The 23,392-nt window shown below is 56.8% G+C and overlaps 6 protein-coding genes across 15 annotated transcripts; 4 read left to right on the plus strand and 2 right to left on the minus strand.

Annotated features, from left to right (window-relative positions):
- The first annotated feature begins 29 nt into the window (after positions 1-29).
- On the plus strand, positions 30-2,023 carry cdipt (CDP-diacylglycerol--inositol 3-phosphatidyltransferase (phosphatidylinositol synthase)). Its single transcript, XM_058049544.1, has 6 exons — positions 30-343; positions 727-861; positions 929-1,082; positions 1,152-1,233; positions 1,301-1,382; positions 1,541-2,023. Exons 1-6 carry the CDS (start codon positions 301-303, stop codon positions 1,681-1,683), a joined length of 639 nt encoding a protein of 212 aa, XP_057905527.1. The 5' UTR covers positions 30-300; the 3' UTR covers positions 1,684-2,023.
- A 178-nt stretch (positions 2,024-2,201) lies between these two features.
- On the plus strand, positions 2,202-5,694 carry LOC131103349 (myc-associated zinc finger protein-like). Its single transcript, XM_058049523.1, has 7 exons — positions 2,202-3,146; positions 3,335-3,488; positions 3,563-3,942; positions 4,018-4,274; positions 4,829-4,892; positions 4,967-5,138; positions 5,210-5,694. The coding sequence occupies exons 1-7, from the start codon at positions 3,114-3,116 to the stop codon at positions 5,506-5,508; spliced, it is 1,359 nt and encodes a 452-aa protein (XP_057905506.1). The 5' UTR covers positions 2,202-3,113; the 3' UTR covers positions 5,509-5,694.
- Positions 5,695-5,791: 97 nt separating this feature from the next.
- nlk1 (nemo-like kinase, type 1) lies at positions 5,792-10,216 on the plus strand. The gene is made up of 11 exons (XM_058049521.1): positions 5,792-6,913; positions 7,002-7,131; positions 7,206-7,261; positions 7,379-7,485; positions 7,549-7,634; positions 7,698-7,907; positions 7,982-8,083; positions 8,166-8,252; positions 8,328-8,526; positions 8,607-8,700; positions 8,774-10,216. The coding sequence occupies exons 1-11, from the start codon at positions 6,606-6,608 to the stop codon at positions 8,820-8,822; spliced, it is 1,428 nt and encodes a 475-aa protein (XP_057905504.1). The 5' UTR covers positions 5,792-6,605; the 3' UTR covers positions 8,823-10,216.
- A 295-nt stretch (positions 10,217-10,511) lies between these two features.
- Positions 10,512-15,754, plus strand: LOC131103352 (ceramide synthase-like). Of its 10 annotated transcripts, none has more exons than XM_058049536.1 (6): positions 10,512-11,052; positions 11,737-11,917; positions 11,991-12,086; positions 12,146-12,255; positions 12,329-12,516; positions 14,896-15,754. In XM_058049536.1, exons 1-6 carry the CDS (start codon positions 11,011-11,013, stop codon positions 14,903-14,905), a joined length of 627 nt encoding a protein of 208 aa, XP_057905519.1. In that variant the 5' UTR covers positions 10,512-11,010; the 3' UTR covers positions 14,906-15,754. The 10 variants fall into 10 exon arrangements, with proteins under 10 accessions (XP_057905519.1, XP_057905512.1, XP_057905509.1 ...); XM_058049529.1 differs by having other exon boundaries at positions 10,512-10,867; positions 10,969-11,052; positions 11,737-12,086; positions 12,132-12,255; XM_058049526.1 differs by having other exon boundaries at positions 10,512-10,867; positions 10,969-11,052; positions 11,737-12,086.
- amdhd2 (amidohydrolase domain containing 2) lies at positions 12,495-15,475 on the minus strand. Its single transcript, XM_058049525.1, has 12 exons — positions 15,301-15,475; positions 14,669-14,757; positions 14,451-14,587; positions 14,239-14,378; positions 14,118-14,172; positions 13,840-14,052; positions 13,689-13,777; positions 13,480-13,624; positions 13,314-13,421; positions 13,159-13,227; positions 12,975-13,076; positions 12,495-12,677 (listed from the first exon to the last, which is right to left on the minus strand). Exons 1-12 carry the CDS (start codon positions 15,358-15,360, stop codon positions 12,580-12,582), a joined length of 1,305 nt encoding a protein of 434 aa, XP_057905508.1. The 5' UTR covers positions 15,361-15,475; the 3' UTR covers positions 12,495-12,579.
- A 2,262-nt stretch (positions 15,755-18,016) lies between the features above and the next one.
- foxj1a (forkhead box J1a) lies at positions 18,017-19,490 on the minus strand. The gene is made up of 2 exons (XM_058049762.1): positions 18,963-19,490; positions 18,017-18,770 (listed from the first exon to the last, which is right to left on the minus strand). The coding sequence occupies exons 1-2, from the start codon at positions 19,488-19,490 to the stop codon at positions 18,024-18,026; spliced, it is 1,275 nt and encodes a 424-aa protein (XP_057905745.1). The 3' UTR covers positions 18,017-18,023.
- Between the last annotated feature and the right edge of the window lie 3,902 nt (positions 19,491-23,392).

Genomic DNA, 23,392 nt, shown 5'->3' on the forward strand with positions numbered 1-23,392 from the left:
ACCGGAAACAGAATTATCGGAGAAGTTGCAACAAACACGCAGTGGTTGGGCTCGTGCAGGACTTCATTCTCCCACTGCTCCCAGTAAGACCTTCCAAAGGTGGAAACACCCCACCAGCGTCCCCAAATTTGGGCTGCAAACCACGCCCCCTCGCGGAGACACGCCCCCTCACGGCCACACGTCATCTCAATGAAAAGCTCTGACTTCGACGGCTAGCGTCAACTTGATTAGCCTCGTCCCAGTATTCCCACGCTGCAACCCGCCAGCGTGTTTTCTCTTCCTTCTCATCCTAACGCAGACATGACGCAGGAAAACATCTTCCTCTTCGTTCCTAATTTGATCGGTGAGTTTGCGGCGTGGTAACTAGCATGTAGCTGCTAGGCTAACTGATGCTAAGTCCTGCCGCAAGTCCAACCAACGTGAAATGAAATAGAAGGCAGCACGCCGGCTCTTGGGCGACTGAAAGTGTGTTAGACCTTGTTAAATGTATTTACTTATTAGGGACCGTGTAGTATATGAATGGACAGGTGTGTATCTATGCGGTTCGTTTCATCTGTCGTCCCCAAGCAGGTAACAGCAGGGGCATGTTTCTTCCGAATGTGCTTCATTTGGAGCAACACCCCGAATGTCGGTGGCAGCATTCCCTTCCCATGGTTTAGAGAGGAATATGTCCATCAGGCCGCCTTTGAGCCAGCTTTTGGGGAATGACAGATATTCCGCTGACAGGTTACGCTCGCATCATCTTGGCGCTGCTGGCCTTCTTCCTGATGCCCTGCTGCCCCTGGTCCGCCTGCTCCTGCTACCTGCTGAGCGCGCTGCTGGACGCCTTCGATGGCCACGCCGCCCGGGCGCTCAATCAGTGTAAGTACCGGACGCCATTCCTTCCTTCTGGAGCGCGGCGTTGATGATCTGGAGTGTTCGCTTGCAGCCACCCGCTTTGGCGCCATGTTGGACATGCTGACGGACCGCTGCGCCACCATGTGTCTGCTGGTCAACCTGTCCCTGCTCTACCCCGCCTACACCTTCCTCTTCCAGCTCAGCATGTGTCTGGACATCTCCAGCCACTGGCTGCACCTGCACAGGTGACCGCAGCATCTCCCTGCTTCCTGTCGGTCAACTTCCTGTTAGCTCACCTCGTCTGCACCTCACAGCTCCACCATCAAAGGAGCAGCCAGCCACAAGAGCATCGACCTCTCGGGCAACCCTTTCCTGCGCATCTACTACACCAACAAGGTGACACTTGAGCTTCTCCGCCACCTTCGACTGCTTGAGCAAAGACTGGAAGATGTTTGTTGTGCAGGTGGTTCTCTTCTTCATGTGTATGGGAAACGAGCTCTTCTTCTGTTTGCTCTACATCCTCCATCACGTCCCGGAGCCCGCAGGTAACGTTGGCTCCTCATGATTAGTGCCACGGGGGTCACCCGTGCATTTCCACGGGGCCTGCCTTGGAGCTCCTCGTCCGGCGCGGCTCTTGAGGTGCCAGGGGGTGTCACGCGAGCATGATGGCCTGCATGTGTGTGTGTGTGCTTGTGTGTCGCAGCGTGGGTCTACGGGCTGCTGGGACTCAGCGGGATGGTGTGTCTGCTCAAGTCGGCCATCAGCCTGCTGCACCTCATCACCGCCTCCCAGAACATGGCCACCCTGGACGCCGCGGAGCGCGCCCAGGCCGGCAAGGCGCACTGAGAGCTCTGACGTCTGGTCTTCAGTTGACTTCACGCTGACCAAATTTCCATGTGGCTTCTTCAATGCAACGGGTACTTTATCGCCATTTTAACGCCATTATTTATTCTTGTGGGGACCTCAAGCCAACTTGTTTTTTTAGGGTGTTAGAGTCACTTTAGCCACACAAACTAAACAAAAGTGGAGCAAAAGGTTTGAAGGTAAGGTCTTATGTGTGAGAAAGGGTGTCGCATTGGATTGGTTTGCTTCTGTCGTGGTAGAACGTGTGAATATTCGCCGAATGTATTATTGGAGGAAGTTTGCAGTGCTGTATTTAAGGGACTTGTGCACCAATAAAGATGTATCATGTGACCTGAGCGTCCTGGAGGTGCCATACAGACCTTTTTACATGCAGGAAATGCATGGCAGGTTTGCTTGTATTGCATGAGAAGGCGAACCTGGAAGAGGCTGCCAGCCTTGCACAGAATGGAGGGAGGGAATTGATCATGAACACCAGCTGGAGCTGTTCGCCGAGGGCCGAAGTGGAGAGCCTGGTGCAAAGTGTTGTCATGCCGGGTGGGGAGGTGAAATGCGGCGTGACAAGCAGCCGAACCTCAAGCATGAGACTTCGCGGACGGACTCCGGCGTGAGCTGATCCCGGTCCAGCTGTTGACTGCGCGCATCGTTGCCTTTAAGATGCGGCGGACGGAGGCTTGTGCCGCCTAAAGCGACACCATTTTACCAAGCGTCCGGCTCGGCCCGGTTACCGGAGGACCACCCGGTGCTGTTTGTTGTCGACCGAGAGGAAGCGGTGGGTGGTCGTCGGCGGAGCCCCCCCCCGCCCCCAATGTCGGCCTTTATCTGTCGGGAGAGGAGGAGAAGACATCCGTGAGGAGGCGAAGAGGAAATACTTTCCCTTTAAAGCAGAAAGGCACAAGACGGGATCTTAAAAAAAGGGAAGAACGGCGAGGGAGGGAGGGACACGGTTTGAAAAAAGAGAAAGATGTCAGCACGGCCATTCAACCAGCGAGGCGGAGTCATGGATCGCGGCCGACCCGGAGCTTCCTAGTCGGTGGACGAGGTGTACGCGAGGCCGAGGATTGGAGCCCGCGCCGAGGCCTTCCCGGAGCTATCGCTAATAAATGTCCGCCGGTGATCGTAGCTGCTTTCCATCACATTCCTCCTCTCTCGGGGTTAGTTTGGGCTTTGTGTCTGGGATACCCAATACCCAATACCCAATCACCTTGCATTTTGCTCAAGTCGGAGTGGAGCTGGAGCAGAAAGAATGATTGAAAGAATGGACACCCGGCAGAGACATCCATAGGAAGGCTCCACTCCTAACATTTGCAACGTCTTCAGCAAACTAGAAGAATCCAGTAGTCTGCAGTAGTAGTACTAGTCATAGTATTGGCTGTAGTAGTATTTGTGGCTCCTTGGCTGAGTGAGGCTGCAGCATGGACACGTCATGGAGTAATTTCCTCTTTCAGGTGAGAAAGTGTTTGACTTGCTGGGGGGTGGGGGGGGGGTCATGCTGAGGTCAGGGTCTGTTGTCCATGACGACATAAACACCGAAACACCAGCCCCTCCACCCGGGTGGCTTCTACTCTACTTCCTGCTCCAAATATTAGGAACAGTGCTTGATGGAGTTCCTCTTCCTTTGCTTGTCTCCTTTCAGACGCCGGCCACTCCAGGCCAGCAGGAGGCGCCACTGCAGGCGGAGCTTCTGCCCGAGCTCAGCGGCGAGGCCGAGGCGAGTCCTTTGGCGGACCACATGAGCACGCCGCCGTCCACCGTGGACACCGCCGCCCTGAACGAGGAGCCGCTTCCTGGTGAGGGAGGGCCTCGTGTCCAAAGCGCGTCTTTGAACGTGTCACCTTTGACCTCTTCCTGTGTCACCCGCCAGTCAAAGCGCCGGCCAAAGCCACGCGGCCCGCCCACGTCTGCGCCACCTGCAGCAAGGAGTTCAAGAACAGCTACAACCTGCGGCGCCACCAGTCCGTCCACACGGGCGTCAAGATGAAGGACCGCGCCCGGGACAAGGAGGAGGGGGGCAGGGCGGTCCAGAAGCAGACGGTCCCTCTGTCCCTCCTGCAGCTCACCCTGCCACCGCAGCTGCCGCCCCCCCTGCCCGCGCCCGCCGCCCCCGACTCCCTGCCCCTGGCCGTGCCCCTGCCCCTGCCCCAGCCCGGCCAGTCCGTGTCCATCGCCCCGGTGGGCGTGAGCGTAGCTGTGGCCCCTCAGCCCATCCAGGCGGCTGTGGTGGTGGTGGGCTCTGTGGAGCAGGTGGGTGTCCGGGTCCTCCTTGTAGAACCCCACTGAAAGACGGAAGCGGGAAAATGTCTTTGTGTCCCACCGCAGAACCCCAACCCCGGCCCCAACCCCAATGCCAACCAGGTGCGCAAGAACCACGCGTGCGAGGCCTGCGGGAAAGCCTTCCGAGACGTGTACCACCTGAACCGCCACCGCCTGTCCCACTCGGACGAGAAGCCGTACTCCTGTCCCGTCTGCCAGCAGCGCTTCAAGAGGAAAGACAGGATGAGCTACCATGTGCGCTCGCACCAGGGGGGCGTGGAGAAACCCTACGTCTGCCCTCACTGCGCCAAGGCCTTCTCCCGGTAGGACACCTTCTGCTCACTAAGGGGCGTCGCCATCACGCTGGCGGCGCTACGCTTCTTGCGCTTCTAACGCTTCTTACGCTTCTAACGCTCCCGAGTGTGAATGTGGACAGTGCTGTCATTGTGCCGAGCGGTTAGCATGCAGGCCACACAGGAGATCAGGAGATGGGAAGACGTGGGTTGGAGTCCCGCCTTGGCCGTCTGTGTGGAGTTTGCATGTTCACCCCCCCCCCCCCCCCCCCATTCCAAAAATATGCTAGCTTCATTGGCCACTCCAAATTGTCCATAGCTATGAATGTGGGTGGGAATGCCCTGTGATTGGCTGTCTTGGGGAGAGAGACCCCGCCTCTCCCCAAGACAGCTGGGATAGGCTCCAGCAACCCCCCCTCCCCCACCAGTGAGGATAAGCGGTATAGAAGGGTGGATGAGGGGTGGATGGATGCTTCCCACAGGAAGTCTCCATCCCTGATGCTGTCATTCAGATGAGGCCAGCAGGGAGCGCCAGATCCCGCCCACAAATACATGATTGGCATTTTTGGGATGTTTGCTTTCAGGCCGGACCACCTCAACAGTCACGTGCGGCAGGTTCACTCCACCGAGAGGCCATTCAAGTGCACGGTAACGACTCAAAGGCTCTGACCCCGCCCACACTCGCACGCGCCTAACCGCCCCGGTCTTGTGCTCGTCCGCAGACGTGCACGTCGGCGTTCGCCACACGGGATCGTCTCCGAGCTCATTTGATTCGCCACGAGGAGAAGGTCCCGTGTCACATCTGCGGGAAGCTCCTGTCGGCCGCCTACATCAGCGACCACATGAGAGTCCACAACCAATCACAGCACCACTCCTGCCACCTGTGCAACCGCAGTAAGCTCCTCCCATCTTCGCCCCGCCCCCTGCCCGTGTGACGTGTCCAATTGATGGTGTTCGTCCGGCAGGCTTCACCACGCTCACCTACCTGCGCGTGCACGCTCAGAAGCACCACGGTCAGGAGTGGAAGGAGAGCGGCGGCGCACGCGGCGGCTTCGGTGGGGCGGGTCCCGGCGGCGTGCTGCTGTGCCAGCTGTGTGGCGTGCAGTGCAAGACCACCACGCAGCTGCAGGGCCACATGGGCACCCACGCCAACCAGGTGGACCCCGAGCCGGCGGGCGCAGACGGTGCCGTGGCCGTGTCAGCCGGGGCGGTGGGTCTGATGGTGACTGACTGCTCCGGCATCGCCCCCCAGGCGCACAGTTAGCACGTTACCACGTGCGAGACGTTCCATCGGGATGACGTCATGACGACATCGTCAACGTGTGACGATGGCGTCATGTCGACTGAAGACATTTGTCTCTCTTGAGGAAGAGCGTGCCGGTCTTCATCATTGATGTTAGCATGTGTACATATGTGTTAGCATGTGTAAATAGACTTTTTCAACATTGAATGTCCTTCTGATGCTCTCCTTGCCTTGTGTAGCTCCCTTGGTGATTCTGTGGCTGTGCATATTGATTGCTACTATTAAATGCAGCAACGCGCATGTCTGGATTGGACAAGTGGAAGCAGCTAAGCTAGCGTTAGCTTTGTTTACAGTTCGCCCCTCCCCCACACGGCTCCGCCTCCTCGGACGCCAGCAGGCAGCATCGAACGTCTCACCGCCAGGCTGCAGCCGCAACGAGGCGGCGCGTTCACCCAATATCGGCCTCGTCCTGGACAACATTTGACCAACAAATTGAACATCCGTTCGACGCGCATGAAGGAGTCATGTCAAGCTAGCGAGCGCCGGGAAGCTAGCTGCGGCTAGCTGGTCGCCGACGAGCGTCAAAGTCTTTTTTTTTGTTGGTTAGTTTTAGTTTTTCTCCCCTCATTTGTGCGTCGTGCGGGGCGAGCCCGGCTTCGTGTGCGAGTTGCTTGATGTAGTTATGGCGGCGTGTGTTGTTGTGAAGTATGTAGGTCAGTGTAGCTGAGCGATGCTAGTATGTGGGTCACACCGCTTGGCCTGCTTGCTAGCTAACAGCTGGTTAGCATAGCTAGCTCATGGCTTGCGCTACAAGTTCGGATAAAAGTTCTGTTTTGACTCGTACTGCTTTTCCGTCGTCGTGTACCGTGTGATGCTAATGCTGCCGCCGCTGCAGTCGTGGAGGTTTGCTGTTTGAAGCCGGCTGCGTTCAGCCTGAAGCTAGCAGGCTACAAACAAAGGTAGCCGCTGATCAAAGTGGTTATTCTTTCAATGTGAGATCAAGTCTCGGCACATTTCCCCCACGGTCCACATGCTCGGATCATGTGCAGCTTAGCAGCGCGTTCCACCCGCGTCTAGGCGGCCACAGCAGCAGACCACCGGGCCTCGGGGGTCTCAGGATGGCCTTTCACGGCGCAGGCCGTCAGACGGTTTGTGGCGACTTGTTCTCGGCCTCCGACTTGGGCCACAAGTACTTTTACGTCAACTCGGCGTGCGTGGCCCCCTCCGCGGGCCTCGGCGCCACCCCGTGCGTGAGCGGACACCCTGCCCCGGCCGGGACCCCGAGACACCCCACCGCTCTGGCGGGGAGCACCGGCGGTGGAGCCGCCGTGCCTCAACCGTACAGCAACCCGGCTAGCGAGGTGCCCAGCCCGGCGGAGATGGAGCCCGACCGGCCCATCGGCTATGGCGCCTTTGGTGTGGTGTGGTAAGGAGACCTTTATTTTCAAGATGCCCCGTGTTGCCCTGGAGGCCGCAGCGTGCGTGTGCGTGAGCGTGTGCGTGTGCTGGTGCAGGTCGGTGACGGACCCTCGCGATGGACGCAAGGTGGCGCTGAAGAAGATGCCCAACGTCTTCCAGAACCTGGTGTCGTGTAAAAGAGTGTTCCGGGAACTTCGCATGTTGTGCTTCTTCAAACACGACAATGTAGGTTGACCCTTGACCCCGCCCCGCGGCACAGCCGCGCCGTCACATGTTTGACGGGTGTTTGTGTCCCTCAGGTCTTGTCGGCGTTGGACATCCTGCAGCCGCCACAGATAGACTGCTTTGAGGAGATGTATCCTTACGCCCAATTCCTTCCTTCCTTTCCTCCTTCCCTCCTTCCTTCCCTACACTCGGTGAGCTGTAATGTGCAGTTGTGGGCGGAGCTTAAAGTCCTTGACAGGAAGTGCAGATATGTGATCACGGAGCTGATGCAGAGCGACCTTCACAAGGTCATCGTGTCTCCTCAGCCGCTGACCACCGACCACATCAAAGTCTTCCTCTATCAGATCCTGCGAGGTGAGCGTGATCCTGCACCCCCCCCCCTTGTTCAGACCCGTGATTGACAGCTGTCACTGCCAGGCCTCAAGTACCTTCACTCCGCCGGGATCCTCCACCGCGACATCAAGCCTGGAAACCTGCTGGTCAACAGCAACTGCCTGCTCAAGGTACCCGCCCCCACACCCCAGCCCCCCCCTGCAACCTTTGCAACGTTCTTCCGCTCGGCCTAGATTTGCGACTTTGGGCTGGCCCGGGTGGAGGAGCCCGACCCCTCGCGTCACATGACGCAGGAAGTGGTGACGCAGTACTACAGGGCGCCTGAGGTGCTGATGGGCTGCCGCCATTATGGTTCCGCCATCGACGTGTGGTCGGTGGGCTGCATCTTCGCTGAGCTGCTGGGGCGCCGCATCCTCTTCCAGGCTCAGAGCCCCATCCAGCAGGTGAGCACCGCCGCCCCCGTAAACGCCCCCGCCTCCCACCACTGACCCCAGCCCCCTCCCGCTCTCTCCGTCAGCTGGATCTGATCACAGACCTGCTGGGAACGCCGCCGCTGTCCGCGCTGGCGTCCGCCTGCGAGGGGGCCAGGGCCCACATCCTGCGTGGGCCGCACAAGCCGGTACGTGGTGACCCCGCCCCCTGCAACGTTAACGTGCTGTTCTACAACGTGTGTGTGTGTGTGTGTGTGTGCGCCCCCGCAGCCGTCGTTGTCGGTGCTGTACATGCTGTCCGACGGCGCCACGCACGAGGCCGTGCATCTGCTCTGCCGCATGCTCGTCTTTGACCCGGTGAGTTCGGAGCGCCGCCTGTGACCCGGGAGCAGTCCATGTCCGGGCGACACCTCATCGCCTTTTGCCCCACAGGCCAAGCGTATTTCTGGCGGCGACGCGCTGTCTCACCCGTACCTGGACGAGGGCCGCCTGCGCTACCACACGTGCATGTGCCAGTGCTGCTACTCCGTGCCCAGCGGACGCGTCTACACACGGGACTTTGAGCCGGCGGCCGAGCGTCCGTTCAGCCACAGCTACGAGAACAGCCTGCTGTCCGTGTGGCAGGGCAAAGGTACGCCCCCGCCCCAGCCCCCGCCCCCGCCCCAGCCCCCGCCCCCGCCCCCACGTACTAACTGCCGTCTTTCTCCTCAGAGCTCATCCATCGCTTCATCACGGAGCACCAGCAGGGCAAGCGGGTGCCGCTGTGCATCAACCCTCAGAGCGCCGCCTTCAAGACCTTCATCAGGTGAGAACCCCGCCCACCGCCGCCGCCGCCGCCGCCTTCCCACGTCTTCATGTGGTGCGTCCTACATACGCAGGTCCACCGCCTGGCACTCGTCCAAGGTGTCCCGCAAGGAGGAGAGATGAAGGCCTCCTCGCTGCCGCCACAGGAGGACCGCCACACCACTTTTGTCCACTTCCTGTGCCCCCTCCCGCATTGTGGCCCCGCCCACTGCGGCCTCGCAGATGCCGATTGTAAAGAAAATAGAAAGAGGTGAAAAGTAGAATAGTTGTTGCTTTGTCATTCCGCACATGTAGCAGCCTTGAGCGCCCCCTGGTGTCCATGCCGCCCAACGGCAGCAGAGGATTCTGGGAAAATACTCCACTCGGTCATTCCTCTTTGGCACGTTTTATTTTGAAAGTTGTGACAGGAAGTGTGATGGCACAGTGTTGTCCTTTTTAGTTCTTAATTTATTGTGCAAGACTCCGCCTCCATGACAGCACGGTCAAGACCCGCCCGTGCCGACGCCCCTCCCCCCACCCCACGCCACTTTCTGGTTATTCCTGTCCTCGTCCTGTCTCCGCCCCCCGCTGCCAGCGGCCGCATTGGTTGTGATGCTTCCACCCTCCCCAACTGGTGCGTCTGCTTCGGATGGGTCGGGAGGGCCAGCGCCGGCGGTGCGTTCAAGGACACCTTGTTTGGGTCTTTCAAGGCTCGCTGGTCCCGTGTGGTTGGGTCCTTGTTGCCTGCAGGAACTTGGCCAGGAATTTTCTGGGATCTCAGGAAGTTGACGCGGGCAAGGTGGGCTTCCTGTTGCGGTTGTCCTTCAATTGCACCTCCAGCAGGTGGCGCCACGCAAGGCTTATTTATTCTCAGCTGGTCCTCTTTGGACTTGACAACCAGAACACCTCGCTAGTCGGACGCTTGTTCCCCTTCCCCGAGGTCACGTGACCCGCTCATCCAGTCATTTCAAACGTTTGGACTGCTCACTTCCTCAGAGTGGTCATGTGACGTGTCGGTGAAGGCAGGGCGAGAGCGCCGTCTGCTGTCCGACTCCTTCGGGGCCGTGAGGAGGCCCCGGGTCCGTGGGCACGTTGCCCCTCCGGAGGCATCATGGAGCTTGTTGTTCCAACTCCGTACAGCAGATGGCATCGTACTCGCGCCTGGATCCCCACCCAGCCACTGATTTACTACCCACTGCCACGGATAGATGGGGCCGGTGTTCCTAATAAATTGGCTAGGCTTGGTTGCGCTCGGGGAAAAGATGTTCGTTATCGTGTTTATTTTGGGAACGCCCCCAACCCCCCCCCCCCACTCCCCACTCCCCACCCCGGCTCCCATCGTCTTTAGCGATTAGCCTCGTTTGCTCGTTAAAAAGAAAACTTGATGTGTTGATTCTGAAATATGACACTAATGTTTGAAAGTGTTTTAGCTAAAAAGGTTGACTTGTTTTTTGACTTGACAAATACTTGAATTTCTTAAACTGGTTTGCGTTGTTAAAGTAGAGCGTGAAGACCAATAAAACCACACTGGAATCAAACCAGGATGCTCCTTTCTTTCTCACGAGGGCTGGCCTAAGCAGCCCGCAAGACCAGGAAGGCCTTTCACCATCCAGGCGGCCATTTAGGCATTATTCCCTCATCGGGGTCTCATCCGGGTCTCATCCGGCCTCATCGGGGTCTCATCCGGCCTCATCCGGCCTCATCCGGGGTGCTGGATGCTCACGTAGAAGCAGACTACTCGCCCTGTCTTCTATCTTTGGAAACAATAGTTAGTCGTCTAGTATAGTTAACACTTGCAAAGGGTGATTAATCATGTATTAATTAGATTACAAATGTGTGCTATTTCTTAGGCCTTGTCATTGTTGATTGACAGGGGGCGTGGCCAGTCAGCCCTCAACAACCTGAGCTGCTTCAGGCAAATTTATGCAAATCAGCCTCTGATTGGGGCCCTCCCCTCGGTGCTTCTGACAGGTGGTGGCTGTAAGCTCCGCCCACCTGATCCAAAACTCAGTGGTGACTCCGCCCCCCCCCACACACACACACAGGCATACACACCACACGTATGCAGACATGCTGGCCCTCATGGCTGCAGGCGGTGTCTTCTTCCCGGGACTGTTCCTGCTGTCCAGGCTGGGTCTGAGGGTCCTGATGGGCTGGACTGAGGCCGACGCCACCATCGTGTCAGTGCGGTGAGAACACACACACACACACACACGTGAAACATCCTGACTTTTCTGGGCTGTCAATCATCTCGTGTCCCACCACACCCCCACCACTCGGGTCTCGACAGCGGTGTGTCGTCCCTGCAGGCCGCCATGGCGTCGGCGGCAGGATGTGTCATCGCCTCGTCTTGCCAGGACGTCATGGAGGACAAGTGAGAGCCCGATGCAGCCCCCCCCCCCCACCCCCCCACCCCATCACGTAATCTAATTAACCTTCCGGCTATTTGTGTCTCACTAATCCCTCCCCCCTCCCGAGGCGGCCGCCGCTGTGGGCGTGGCTTTAGTCAAATTGTTGGCCAAGCGGTCACGTGATGTGCATCAGGAAGTATTCGCAGCACTTTGATGTTGGTCTTCCTCCAAGTCCTGTTCTCCTCAATCAATCCCATCATCAGCGCAGGCATTCCCAGCCTCTTCCCAGCCTCTTCCCAGCCTCTTCCCAGCCCCTTCCCAGCCCCTTCCCAGCCTCTTCCCAGCCCCTTCCCAGCCTCTTCCCAGCGGGTTCCCAGCCTCTTCCCAGCGGGTTCCGTGGTGCTGCTCCAGATCTTTCAGCCAATCAGGCCTGGACGCTAGACCACGAGGAACCATCATCGTGCTGCGGGGGGTCAGTCAGGATGGGAGGGAGGCGGGTCTGGAGTGGACCAATCAGAAGCCATCCGCCCTGACGGCCGCAGGTGTACGCCTGTCAATCATACTCGGGGCTGTGAATACCTGCGCACCCGCATCGGCAGCCATGTTGGCGTGTGAATACGATGTCCAAGTGCTGCGAGTACTTCCTGGTTGGTGGTCTCTGCGGCCTGATGGGCGTTCCTAATAAAGCGGCCATCTGCTCCCCCCAGGCACTGGCTGACGGAGGCCTACGTCAGCTTCGCCGCGCCATACTTCGTCTACGATGTGTACGCCATGTTCCTGTGCCACCGCCAGCGGGGGGGCGTGCAAGTGGCGACCTTCGTGCGCAGGGAGATGCTGATGGTGCTGCATCACGCCTTCATGGTGCTCTTCTGCCTGCCCGCCTCCCTGGTAACTATGGCAACCACCCTCCACTCACCTGCCAATCACAGGGCCACAGTGTGTGTGTGTGTGTGCGCGCCAGGTGTGGAGGCGGGGCCAAGGGGATTACTTCCAGGGCGTCCTGTTGCTGGCCGAGCTCAGCACGCCGTTTGTGAGTCTGGCCAAAGTTCTGACGCAGGTAAGCCCACCAGCTCATCCCGCCGTCCGTCTCTTTGATTGACAGCTCTCCGCCCCCAGCTGGAGAAGGAGCACACGCTGCTGTACAAGGTCAACGGCGTGCTGACGCTGCTCGTCTTCTTCGCCTGCCGGGTGGCGCTCTTCCCTTACTTGTACCTGACCTACAGCAGGTGAGCCCCGCAGCCCCGCCCCCCCGGCTCCCGTGGGCCTCGTGACCGCTCTGCCCTCTGCCTGGTCTTGCAGGTACGCGTCCGTGTCCGTTGGGCGGGCGGTGCTGGAGGCGCCGTGGCAGTGCAACCTGGGCGCCGCCCTGCTGTGGCCCCTGCAGCTCTACTGGATGGCGCTCATGTGCAGGCGGGCGCTCCGCCTCCTCACGGGACGCTCGCACGCCAAGGTCAAGAAGACACTGTGAAGGGCAACCTTTTATTTTGGTAGGTGCAGCAGGAAATCATGGCACTGACGAAAGAAATGATGATGGGAGAAGGCGCCAGAGGTCAGAGGTCAGTCTTCTTCCGTGGTTTCTTCCTCCACACTTCCTGTCCGCCGATGAATGTGGCCCTCACGTCCAAAGACTCGTCCAGCAACACCACGTCTGCACCCACAACACCCGATTCAACACCCGATTCATCACCCGATTGATCACCCGATTCATCCCTCAGTCAGTCGGTCGGTGTCATGTATTGATCCGTGATCAGGGATCATACCCACGTGGATGTATTGATCCGTGATCAGGGATCATACCCACGTGGATGTATTGATCCGTGATCAGGGATCATACCCGCGTGGATGTATTGATCCGTGATCAGGGACCCTACCTGCGTGGATGTATTGATCCGTGATCAGGGACCCTACCTGCGTGGATGTATTGATCCGTGATCAGGGACCCTACCTGCGTGGGAGCCAAAGTCCAGGGTTCCTTTGTGGTGGCTGATTCCTAAGAGTTGAGCAGGATGAAGCGATGCTGCTTCTAAAGCTTCTTCCACACTGCAGCCTACACACACACACACACACACACACACATGACCACTTCCCCCTGCTTCCTTGCCTCCTTGCCTCCTTGCCTGTCAGCTGACCTGAGGCGTGTTTGAAGTGGCGCACACACATGTCCATGGTGGCGATGCTGCCGCTCAGCGTCTGCGTGCCTTGGAGACGAGGAGAAGAGGAGAAGGAGGAAGATCTTTCGTGACGTACAACAAGAAGGGAGGGGTTGGGGGCGGGGCAAGCGGACCTTCCAGGCAGGCGTGCAGACCCTGGATCTGGATGACCTGCTGGCCCAGCGTGTGGCGGCCCGGAGGAAGGCCCATGGCGGCGATGGCGTCCGTCACCAACACCAAACCTGCAAACACCCGTCAGCGACGCCCGACATCTGCGACCTTTCACCCTGTGACCCCCACCTGCCGGGTGAGCGCGGTGGGCGATGCGCAGCGCGGCGGGATGCGTGTGGATCCCGTCAGCGATCATCCCGTAAAACACGCTCCTTCCCTCGGGGATCCGGTCGCTGGTCAGCAGGCCCACGATGCCCGGGTCTCGATGGTGGAACTGAACCACATGACAGGAAGTTAGCGCGGGCGGGCGGCTTGTGGGCGGCCGGAGCGCAACCTACGGGCAGCATGGCGTTGAAGAGGTGGGTGATGAAGGAGGCGCCGTGCCGGACCGCCTCCTCCGCTTGGGACAGGTTGGCCACGGAATGTCCTGCAGGAAGGCGCCCATGAGCATGTGCACGCAGCGTGAGGATGGCGTGAGTGCCAACGCACCGAGCGACACGGTCACGCCCCTACGGCGGAGCTCCCTCACCGCCGATAGGCTGCCCTCCAGCTCGGGGGCCAGCGTCACCATGGCGACGTTGTCCAGGCTGCCGTAGACCTGGGTCAGGTCCGCCAGGTCCCCGGAGCGGAAGGTTCGCAGGAAGCGCTCGGGATGGGCGCCCTTCTTCTCCACGCTGATGAAGGGACCCTCCAGGTGGACCCCTCCCCCACACATCAAACGTTACCACTGAAGGACGTGTCCCGCCGCCGCCAACGTGTCACCTCACCTAGTACGCCCGCACCGTGCCCACCGCCATCGTCCACCTTGACCCCGGGCAGGACCTGAAAGGGGGTTGTCTCAAATGTGAGCGTGCCGGGCTCTAACGGGGGCGGGGGGCACCGACCGACCTTGCGGTAGACATCCGTGGGGGACGTGACCAGCGTGGGGCAGAAGGACGTGACGCCGTGCTCCAGAACCTTCTGGGCCACCAAAGCCACGCCGGCGCCGACGTCATCAGAGGCCCGAGAGAAGTCGACGCCGTAACCTCCTGCAGAGAAAGCACGCCCTTGTCACGCACACACGCACACACACGAGACCCCCAGCGGCACGCGGCCTGCACCGTTGATCTGGACGTCGATGAAGCCCGGAGCCACGATGCCGCCATGACAGTCGACCTGCTCGTCAGCGTACGCCTTCTCATCAAAGAACAGCTTCTCGGGATCCAGGATCTTCCCTTCACGCACCCACAGGTCCTCCCTGCACACACGCACACACGCACACGCACACACACGCATCAGCCGTGCGTGTCAGCTGCACACGTGCACGCGCCGGCGTTACCTCTGCAGTCGGTGGTCCCTGAGGATCCGGCAGTTGACCAGCTGAGTGATGGGGGCGTCCGACACGGACTTGTTGGACGGCATCTTGCACTGAAAAACACATCCGAGCAGCTCATCTCGCCTTTTCCACTCTTTGGAATCTTTCTGCTATTTTATCCTATCACGGACAGACTTTGACCTCTGATCGACCTCTGATTGATTGACCTCTGATCGACCTCTGATCTTCAGGTCACCTTGAAGGAAATCGGCATGAAATGACATTTGCTACACAACAGCAGCCCTTGCTAGCCCGGTCCTCCGCTGCAAACTGCGATGGGAAAGCTGCCCCTTTAGCCCCCCAGGCTGCGGTGGGACTGTCCAACGTTCCCGGGAGGAGGAGGCCGGCGACGAGAACTAGTAGCTAACGACTGTCTGATCGGCTGACGCGAAGGTAAAAAATACAGCCGTCTTTTCACGATAATGGCAACTTTGTCCAACTTGTTGACTCGTCTAACAACAAACTGGCGGGGCTGGCTTCCTAAAACTGCCCCCTCTGTCCACGGAGGTCCGTGACACGTCACTCCAAACCTACCTTCCGTCTCTTGGCGCTCTAAAATAAAAAAGAAAAGAAAAGAAAGAAACCGAAAAGCTTACGTTGGCTGCTGCTCGTCGATAAACAGGCGCGAGGACTCTATCGGAAACGACTACGGTCATGTGACCGTGCAGGTCACATGATAGAAACGTTTGTCAACATAGTTTTTTTTAGTAGGCTACCAACTTCTTAAGTAAATGAGTCAAACGTGTGTGAAAGTAGTGCCGTGAAACTCATTAAATGATCATTGTTAAACTTGAGATCAATTGTTTTTCTACAGCCGTTACTTGAACGTCACCTCAGGGTCCTAACGCCTGCCAGCTGTCATACTAAACACCGCCAGCAGAGGTCGCCAGAACGCAACATTTACCAAAACATGATTTGGAATGTTGAAGGTTTATACGTTGACTAGTTAAAGACTAGTTTAGAAGTCATTCATTCACGAAGTAGGACGAGTGCAGGAAAAGGATGGATGTTTTTAACAATGCTGTGCTAGCTAGCATGGAGGAACGCTCAACTATCATAAATATGGAGCTAGCGCAGGTCAGCATTGTGGCCATGATGCTGTTCTTTGGTAGCACAGTTAGCCTTTGCTTCCATAACGGTGTAGGAACATTCCAAAAGATGAGGATGACCCCCCCCCCCACACCCCCACACCCCCACCCCTCACACACACACAGACACCCCCGACAGGCCCACTGCCCCCTCCTTGTTCCTGAAAGTCAACAATAAAGTTGGTTTCCAGTAAGACAGATACCTCCCCAAGTAGGCCGCATCGCCATGGAGACCATGGGCAGCCACACTGGCCACCCATGTGGGGGTCTGTGGTGCGTGTGGGGGGGGGGCACAAGGAGACGTAAGAGCTCTGCAATATTTTACGCTTCTTCATTGGCCCTTTTGTGAGCGCTGACGTCATGCACGCCCACGGCGACTCAGCGCCTTTGTGTCCGCCATTCACGGATGCTTAACCCCCATCCCGGCGCCCCGGACGCCCCCCAGGGTCCCGATCCCCTAATCTGCTGGTGTCCCTTGTTGACTCGCTAAACACCCCGTGCCTGACTGACACGTCACATGACCTTCGAGTCATCGCTTTTTCACCACCTCTGACCTCCCCACAGCGTCAGACGGGGGTCAAAGGTTGGCGCCCACTGGAGCGTGAAGGTGGAGGAAGTTCTTCTCACGTGAAAAATCACAAAATCTTGATTTCACCTTCACAAAGTCTGCACTGTGGGCTTTACAAGCGGGGGGGGGGGGGGGGGGGGGGCTTTGCATTCCTGTCGCTTCATGACTGTGTGTGTGTGTGTGTGTGTGAGAGCCCTGCTAGCTTGCTAGACGCTAATTGAAAGCGGAAGTGAAGCCCCGCCCCCCGTGCCAGTCAATCATTGGTGCAGCAGTTATTTCATCACATATTAAAGCGGTGTTGCTAAGCAACCATGCGGCCTTCAGGCTCGCCTGCTGGAAGGTTCTGTCGGGCCCAGCGGTGGTCTGCTGATAAACATGGCCGCCATGTGACATCACAAATCAGCCCCCTGTCAATGAACTTGTCCTGCGACTGCCTGATAACACACACACACACACACACACACAGTACTGTGTGTGTGTGTGTGTGTGTGTGTGTGTGTGCTGCTGTGTGAGGTTCGGACCTGGACTTGGACCTGGATGCGTTCCAGAGGAGCCAAGTAGTACAAGACATGAATTCTTCCAAATCCTGCCGAGTCATGGTGGGGCAGGCCCGGGCTCGCCCCGCCAAGGCCACACACTGACCACCAGCCATGTGCACGTGGTAACCGTCAACAACGTGCACGCGTCTCAGCCCACCTGCTCAATCACTTCCTGGCCCGCCTGGTGTCATGTGATCCCTGCGGCCGCACGCCAACCCGGTCCGGTACGCCGGACCCGACTCGGCTCGCCAATAAGAGGCCCCACCCCCTCCGCCGATGCCATTGTTTGCTCTTGTTGGTGTTACACCGAGATGTCTCACACACGCACACACACACACACACACACACACACACATACAATGATGTTGACACTTGCAGCATGTTTACACACACACACTTGTTCTGTTGTCAGGAACAATGTGTGTGTGTGTGTGTGTGTGTGTGTGTGTGTGTGTGTGTGTGGCGAGCCAACTTTCTCACTGTGGTCATAAATCCGAGACTCCACCCCCATGACAGGAGTAGCGTCCGTTACCATGGCGACTGTCTTTGTTGTTGCTTCCCGAGGTTGAGGGTAATCAGATTACTCTTCTGGATTGGCTCTGGCAGGTGTCACGCTCGGCCCTTATTGGCCCCCACCGCTCATGTGAGCGGCGGCCATGTTGGCGCGAGCGTGGCGGCGGCGGGCTCGTCTTACGTGCATCGTGTTACCGCCTGGCTGCGTGGTGTCGGGTGTCCGTCATGCACGAGTGTCACCTTGCAGCGCTCATCATGTGACCCTGGGGGGGGGGTCGTGCATGTGTGGTCTGTGCTGGTGATATATGGCCCCCCCATCAGGACCGCCAGCATCCACCAGCAGGAGCGTAAATCTAAAATGTGTGTGTGTTGGCCGGGGGGGCGGGGGTGGGTGGATGGGGGGGGGGGTCCCAGACAAAAAGATGCAGTCAAAGACATTTTTATTATGTGAAAATAAAAAGCATAAAAGAGATAAGTATGACATCATCATACACCTGTCAGTCTACATCCAAGTCTTTGATGTCACGTGATCCGCCCACATGGCGCCCTGACACAGGAAGCAGAGCCGTGTTCACGCGGTGGTAAACAGGAAGTGACCGGCCCGTCCGACCTCATAGGAGGGGGTCGCCGCGGGGGTCCACGAGGTCAAAGAGCTGCTCCAGGTTAACGGCCGAGTGACACAGGAAGTCCGTGCGCTCCGGCTCCGCCTCTTCCTGCCAGGCGCTCTCCAGGAAGGCGGCGCTGAGGAAGGTCTCCTCTTCCGGGTCCGGCACCCGTTTGCGCTTTTGGCCGTCGTCGTGGGCGGTCGGGTCCTCCTCCTTCATGAGGGGGTCCAGAGCCAGCTGACCGCTCAGAGCCGAGTCCAGCAAGGCGTCCCAGTCGAAGTCTCCTTTGAGGACGCCGCTCTCCTTCTCCTCCTCCACGGGAAGCAGGGGGGAGCTGGAGCGGCGGGGTGGCTTGCCGGCGCCGTTTCTGCGGGCCGACTTCCTCTTGGAGCCGCCCCTGACGGCGGGCCAGGACCCCAGCATGGTCCCGTCAGCCAGATGAGGGTCCCAGCTGTGGTCTGCGCCCGTGGCCTCCTCGAACTCCCGCAGGAGCCGCTGGGACTCGGCCGGGACGGCGGGGGTACCCCCCGAGGGGGGGCCGGCGGACGGAGGCCGCAGGTGGAGGCCCAGCCTGCTCTGCAGCGCCGGGTTGATGCGGACCGGCGGCATGCGCCGCTTCTTGTAGGCGCCGCTCAGCAGGCGCTCGGCGTACTGCGGGTCGATCTTCCAGAAGCCCCCCTTCCCCGGCTCGTCCTTCCCGCGTGGGACTTTGATGAAGCACTTGTTGAGCGACAGGTTGTGTCTGATGGAGTTCTGCAAGCACAGTTAGCCTAGCTTAGCATCACCAGCAGGAAGTCATCCGCTGACCCGAGTTAAACATTAGCCGCCCCCTGGCGGCGCCGCAATAACAACATGGCGTCAATCATTCATCCGCCATCTTTCTACCCCTGCTCCGACATGCTGTGCGTGTGCGTGTGCGTGTGTGCGCGTGTGCGTGTACACTACCTGCCAGGTGGGCTCCGCGTGGCGGAAGTAGCAGAAGTTGTCAGTGATCCACTTGTAGATTCCCGCCAACGTCATCTTGCTGGCGGGACTGGCGTGCATGGCCATGCAGATGAGGTGCGCGTACGAGTACGGCGGCTTGACGCGCGCGTCCGTCTTGTAGTCCACCTCGTCGGGACAGTGCCCGCGGGCCACGATGGCGGGCAGGGGCTGCATCCGGCTGTAGGCCGCCGCGGTGGGCTTCCCGGGCGTCAGCGGCGCCCCCATGGAGGCGGGGTCCGCGGCCAGCGGGGAGGCCGGCGCGTCCGAGCCCAGCCGCCGGGGGCCGAGCAGACTCTGGGGGACGCTGCCCCCCACGATGGAGAAGTCCTGCAGCCACTGCAGGCTGGTCAGGCTGTCGTCCAGGCTCACGGAACCGGAGGAACCGGAGGAACCGGAGGAACCGGAGGAACCGGAGCCCTGCACGTCCCGCTCCTCGGCCTGGGCCGCGGCCGCCACCAGCTCCTCCTCCAGCCCGAACGAAGCTTCCATGGTGCCCCCCCTCCTCCTCCTGCCGCCCCCCCTTCCGCACGCAGCGCACGCTCGGTTTCTCTTCACACCTGCGCGCGTGCACCCCCCGCTCAGAACTTTCCAGAAAGTTTCCTGGACGGGAAGAGCAGATCTTTGACTGGAAGCCCGGCACGCACAAGAAACAACAACACATGGAACACATGGAATGTCTGGAATATGGAATATGGAATATGGAATATGGAATATCTCACCTGCTGTCGGCTCGATCGATACTCCTGCACCTGCGGGCGTGTGCGTGTGCGTGAGAGAGACAGAGAGAGAGTGAAGACCAAGTCAGGACGGAGAAGACTAAAGACGGCAGCAGTCCGGGGGGGGGACTTTAATACCTGAGCAGGCAACCATAGAAACGTTACACCCCCTTGTAAACAGCTTCCCGGGCGTCCATTGGCCCGCTCGTTGCCATGGTGACTCCTTTTTAATCAGCCTGCGGTCTACCCAACCGACTGTGCTGGCTGGGTCTCTTTCTAGCTGCTCTAGCTCTATATGGTCTATATCTAGCTGCTCTAGCTCTACATCTGGTCTATATCTAGCTGCTCTAGCTCTACATCTGGTCTATATCTAGCTGCTCTAGCTCTACATCTGGTCTATATCTAGCTGCACTAGCTCTACATCTGGTCTATATCTAGCTGCACTAGCTCTACATCTGGTCTATATCTAGCTGCTCTAGCTCTACATCTGGTCTATATCTAGCTGCACTAGCTCTACATCTGGTCTATATCTAGATGCACTAGCTCTACATCTGGTCTATATCTAGCTGCACTAGCTCTACATCTGGTCTATATCTAGCTGCTCTAGCTCTATATGGTCTATATCTAGCTGCTCTAGCTCTACATCTGGTCTATATCTAGCTGCTCTAGCTCTACATCTGGTCTATATCTAGCTGCTCTAGCTCTACATCTGGTCTATATCTAGCTGCTCTAGCTCTATATGGTCTATATCTAGCTGCACTAGCACTACATCTGGTCTATATCTAGCTGCACTAGCTCTACATCTGGTCTATATCTAGCTGCTCTAGCTCTACATCTGGTCTATATCTAGCTGCTCTAGCTCTATATGGTCTATATCTAGCTGCACTAGCACTACATCTGGTCTATATCTAGCTGCACTAGCTCTACATCTGGTCTATATCTAGCTGCTCTAGCTCTACATCTGGTCTATATCTAGCTGCTCTAGCTCTATATGGTCTATATCTAGCTGCTCTAGCTCTACATCTGGTCTATATCTAGCTGCTCTAGCTCTACATCTGGTCTATATCTAGCTGCTCTAGCTCTACATCTGGTCTATATCTAGCTGCTCTAGCTCTACATCTGGTCTATATCTAGCTGCTCTAGCTCTACATCTGGTCTATATCTAGCTACACTAGCTCTATATGGTCTATATCTAGCTGCTCTAGCTCTATATGGTCTATATCTAGCTGCTCTAGCTCTATATGGTCCATATCTAGCTGCACTAGCTCTACATCTGGTCTATATCTAGCTGCACTAGCTCTATATGGTCTATATCTAGCTGCACTAGCTCTATATGGTCTATATCTAGCTGCACTAGCTCTACATCTGGTCTATATCTAGCTGCTCTAGCTCTATATGGTCTATATCTAGCTGCTCTAGCTCTACATCTGGTCTATATCTAGCTGCACTAGCTCTACATCTGGTCTATATCTAGCTGCTCTAGCTCTACATCTGGTCTATATCTAGCTGCTCTAGCTCTACATCTGGTCTATATCTAGCTGCTCTAGCTCTACATCTGGTCTATATCTAGCTGCTCTAGCTCTATATGGTCTATATCTAGCTGCTCTAGCTCTACATCTGGTCTATATCTAGCTGCTCTAGCTCTATATGGTCTATATCTAGCTGCTCTAGCTCTACATCTGGTCTATATCTAGCTGCTCTAGCTCTACATCTGGTCTATATCTAGCTGCTCTAGCTCTACATCTGGTCTATATCTAGCTGCACTAGCTCTACATCTGGTCTATATCTAGCTGCTCTAGCTCTACATCTGGTCTATATCTAGCTGCACTAGCTCTATATGGTCTATATCTAGCTGCTCTAGCTCTACATCGGGTCTATATCTAGATGCACTAGCTCTACATCTGGTCTATATCTAGCTGCACTAGCTCTACATCTGGTCTATATCTAGCTGCTCTAGCTCTATATGGTCTATATCTAGCTGCTCTAGCTCTACATCTGGTCTATATCTAGCTGCTCTAGCTCTACATCTGGTCTATATCTAGCTGCTCTAGCTCTACATCTGGTCTATATCTAGCTGCTCTAGCTCTACATCTGGTCTATATCTAGCTGCTCTAGCTCTACATCTGGTCTATATCTAGCTACACTAGCTCTATATGGTCTATATCTAGCTGCTCTAGCTCTATATGGTCTATATCTAGCTGCTCTAGCTCTATATGGTCCATATCTAGCTGCACTAGCTCTACATCTGGTCTATATCTAGCTGCACTAGCTCTATATGGTCTATATCTAGCTGCACTAGCTCTATATGGTCTATATCTAGCTGCACTAGCTCTACATCTGGTCTATATCTAGCTGCTCTAGCTCTATATGGTCTATATCTAGCTGCTCTAGCTCTACATCTGGTCTATATCTAGCTGCACTAGCTCTACATCTGGTCTATATCTAGCTGCTCTAGCTCTACATCTGGTCTATATCTAGCTGCTCTAGCTCTACATCTGGTCTATATCTAGCTGCTCTAGCTCTACATCTGGTCTATATCTAGCTGCTCTAGCTCTACATCTGGTCTATATCTAGCTGCTCTAGCTCTACATCTGGTCTATATCTAGCTGCTCTAGCTCTATATGGTCTATATCTAGCTGCTCTAGCTCTACATCTGGTCTATATCTAGCAGCACTAGCTCTACTTGAACTTTAACTAAGAAGCTCCAAGTCAACTTCATGTTCGTCAATCATGCCCTAGTCGTGACTGACAGCGTGTTGACATCCCATAAGACGTGTAACATGAAGACACTGTCATTGGTTTATCAGAAAAAAATAGTGTCGCGTCAAATAAGACCAGACAGCTGTAGTTCTCACTAGTAGACACACGAGGGCAGTACAGCCCCGTTTGTCTCCCGTATCAATGTGGACGATAACTGTAATACTGTGTACTGTAATACTGTATACTGTAATACTGTATACTGGACGCTGTCCCGCAGGTTTTGTTCTGTACAAATGTAGTAGGGCTGATTTGTTGATATTATATTTATATATTATATATATATATTTGTTTGTTATACCTAAAGAATGTAGTCGTCACTTGCGTTGACGTTTACGACTCCACCCATTCACAGAGGACAGTTAAAACAAATGAAGCACACCTCATGTCTCCTCGGACGCCAATCAGTAGAGTAGTAGCTCTGTTTCCGGGTAAAACTGACCAATCAGCAGCGCCCTCTCCTCCACGGCGACAATAAACAGGAAAAGGTTATTGATCAGGCCAGACCCGCTGAAAGACAACTTCTTCCGGCCCAAGGGGACAAGCTGGGCCACCAAGTGACGGATTGAGCAATTTGTCCGGACGGCTGGTTGGCCGCCTAGCAGGTGAAGCAGCTTCCCCAGACTGCCCACCGGCACTTTGAGGTGAGGCTTTGCTATTAAATGACCACTTTGTGACGACATTGATGACATTTGATGACAAACGTGTCCACATTTTCTAATGAACGCCTCGTGCTTGTACACGTCGCTAGCATGCTAACGGCTAACTATGTCTGGGAATGGGATCAACGGTTGTTTTTGTTGTCCGTCCGGCTTATCCTAGCATCGCCGCCAGCTCTTGGCCTGTGGAGCCTTGGCTCTTTAGTGTGGTAGTGTAGTATGTCATGGCGTTCACAGCCAAGCACTGCTCAAACAAGCA

This window comes from Doryrhamphus excisus, chromosome 15, assembly GCF_030265055.1.
Source record: "Doryrhamphus excisus isolate RoL2022-K1 chromosome 15, RoL_Dexc_1.0, whole genome shotgun sequence".
Taxonomy (NCBI): domain Eukaryota; kingdom Metazoa; phylum Chordata; class Actinopteri; order Syngnathiformes; family Syngnathidae; genus Doryrhamphus; species Doryrhamphus excisus.

What these genes read in the sequence shown, in the direction of transcription:
- cdipt (XM_058049544.1), top strand. Translation starts at nt 301, where the DNA reads ATGACGCAGGAAAACATCTTCCTCTTCGTTCCTAATTTGATCG. An exon ending in CACTGGCTGCACCTGCACAG is followed by an intron (nt 1,083 to 1,151) that starts GTGACCGCAGCA and finishes TGCACCTCACAG; the next exon opens with CTCCACCATCAAAGGAGCAG. An exon ending in TCACGTCCCGGAGCCCGCAG is followed by an intron (nt 1,383 to 1,540) that starts GTAACGTTGGCT and finishes TGTGTGTCGCAG; the next exon opens with CGTGGGTCTACGGGCTGCTG.
- LOC131103349 (XM_058049523.1), top strand. Translation starts at nt 3,114, where the DNA reads ATGGACACGTCATGGAGTAATTTCCTCTTTCAG. An exon ending in GAACGAGGAGCCGCTTCCTG is followed by an intron (nt 3,489 to 3,562) that starts GTGAGGGAGGGC and finishes GTCACCCGCCAG; the next exon opens with TCAAAGCGCCGGCCAAAGCC. An exon ending in CTGCCACCTGTGCAACCGCA is followed by an intron (nt 5,139 to 5,209) that starts GTAAGCTCCTCC and finishes TTCGTCCGGCAG; the next exon opens with GCTTCACCACGCTCACCTAC.
- nlk1 (XM_058049521.1), top strand. Translation starts at nt 6,606, where the DNA reads ATGGCCTTTCACGGCGCAGGCCGTCAGACGGTTTGTGGCGACTTGTTC. An exon ending in CTCAGAGCCCCATCCAGCAG is followed by an intron (nt 7,908 to 7,981) that starts GTGAGCACCGCC and finishes TCTCTCCGTCAG; the next exon opens with CTGGATCTGATCACAGACCT. An exon ending in GTCCGTGTGGCAGGGCAAAG is followed by an intron (nt 8,527 to 8,606) that starts GTACGCCCCCGC and finishes CTTTCTCCTCAG; the next exon opens with AGCTCATCCATCGCTTCATC.
- LOC131103352 (XM_058049526.1), top strand. Translation starts at nt 10,749, where the DNA reads ATGCTGGCCCTCATGGCTGCAGGCGGTGTCTTCTTCCCGGGACTGTTC. An exon ending in GCCACCATCGTGTCAGTGCG is followed by an intron (nt 10,868 to 10,968) that starts GTGAGAACACAC and finishes GGGTCTCGACAG; the next exon opens with CGGTGTGTCGTCCCTGCAGG. An exon ending in CAGGACGTCATGGAGGACAA is followed by an intron (nt 11,053 to 11,736) that starts GTGAGAGCCCGA and finishes TGCTCCCCCCAG; the next exon opens with GCACTGGCTGACGGAGGCCT.
- amdhd2 (XM_058049525.1), bottom strand. Translation starts at nt 15,360, where the DNA reads ATGACCGTAGTCGTTTCCGATAGAGTCCTCGCGCCTGTTTATCGACGA. An exon ending in TCTGCACGCCTGCCTGGAAG is followed by an intron (nt 13,228 to 13,313) that starts GTCCGCTTGCCC and finishes CTCGTCTCCAAG; the next exon opens with GCACGCAGACGCTGAGCGGC. An exon ending in GGACTTTGGCTCCCACGCAG is followed by an intron (nt 12,678 to 12,974) that starts GTAGGGTCCCTG and finishes TTGTGGGTGCAG; the next exon opens with ACGTGGTGTTGCTGGACGAG.
- foxj1a (XM_058049762.1), bottom strand. Translation starts at nt 19,490, where the DNA reads ATGGAAGCTTCGTTCGGGCTGGAGGAGGAGCTGGTGGCGGCCGCGGCC. An exon ending in ACGCGGAGCCCACCTGGCAG is followed by an intron (nt 18,771 to 18,962) that starts GTAGTGTACACG and finishes CTGTGCTTGCAG; the next exon opens with AACTCCATCAGACACAACCT.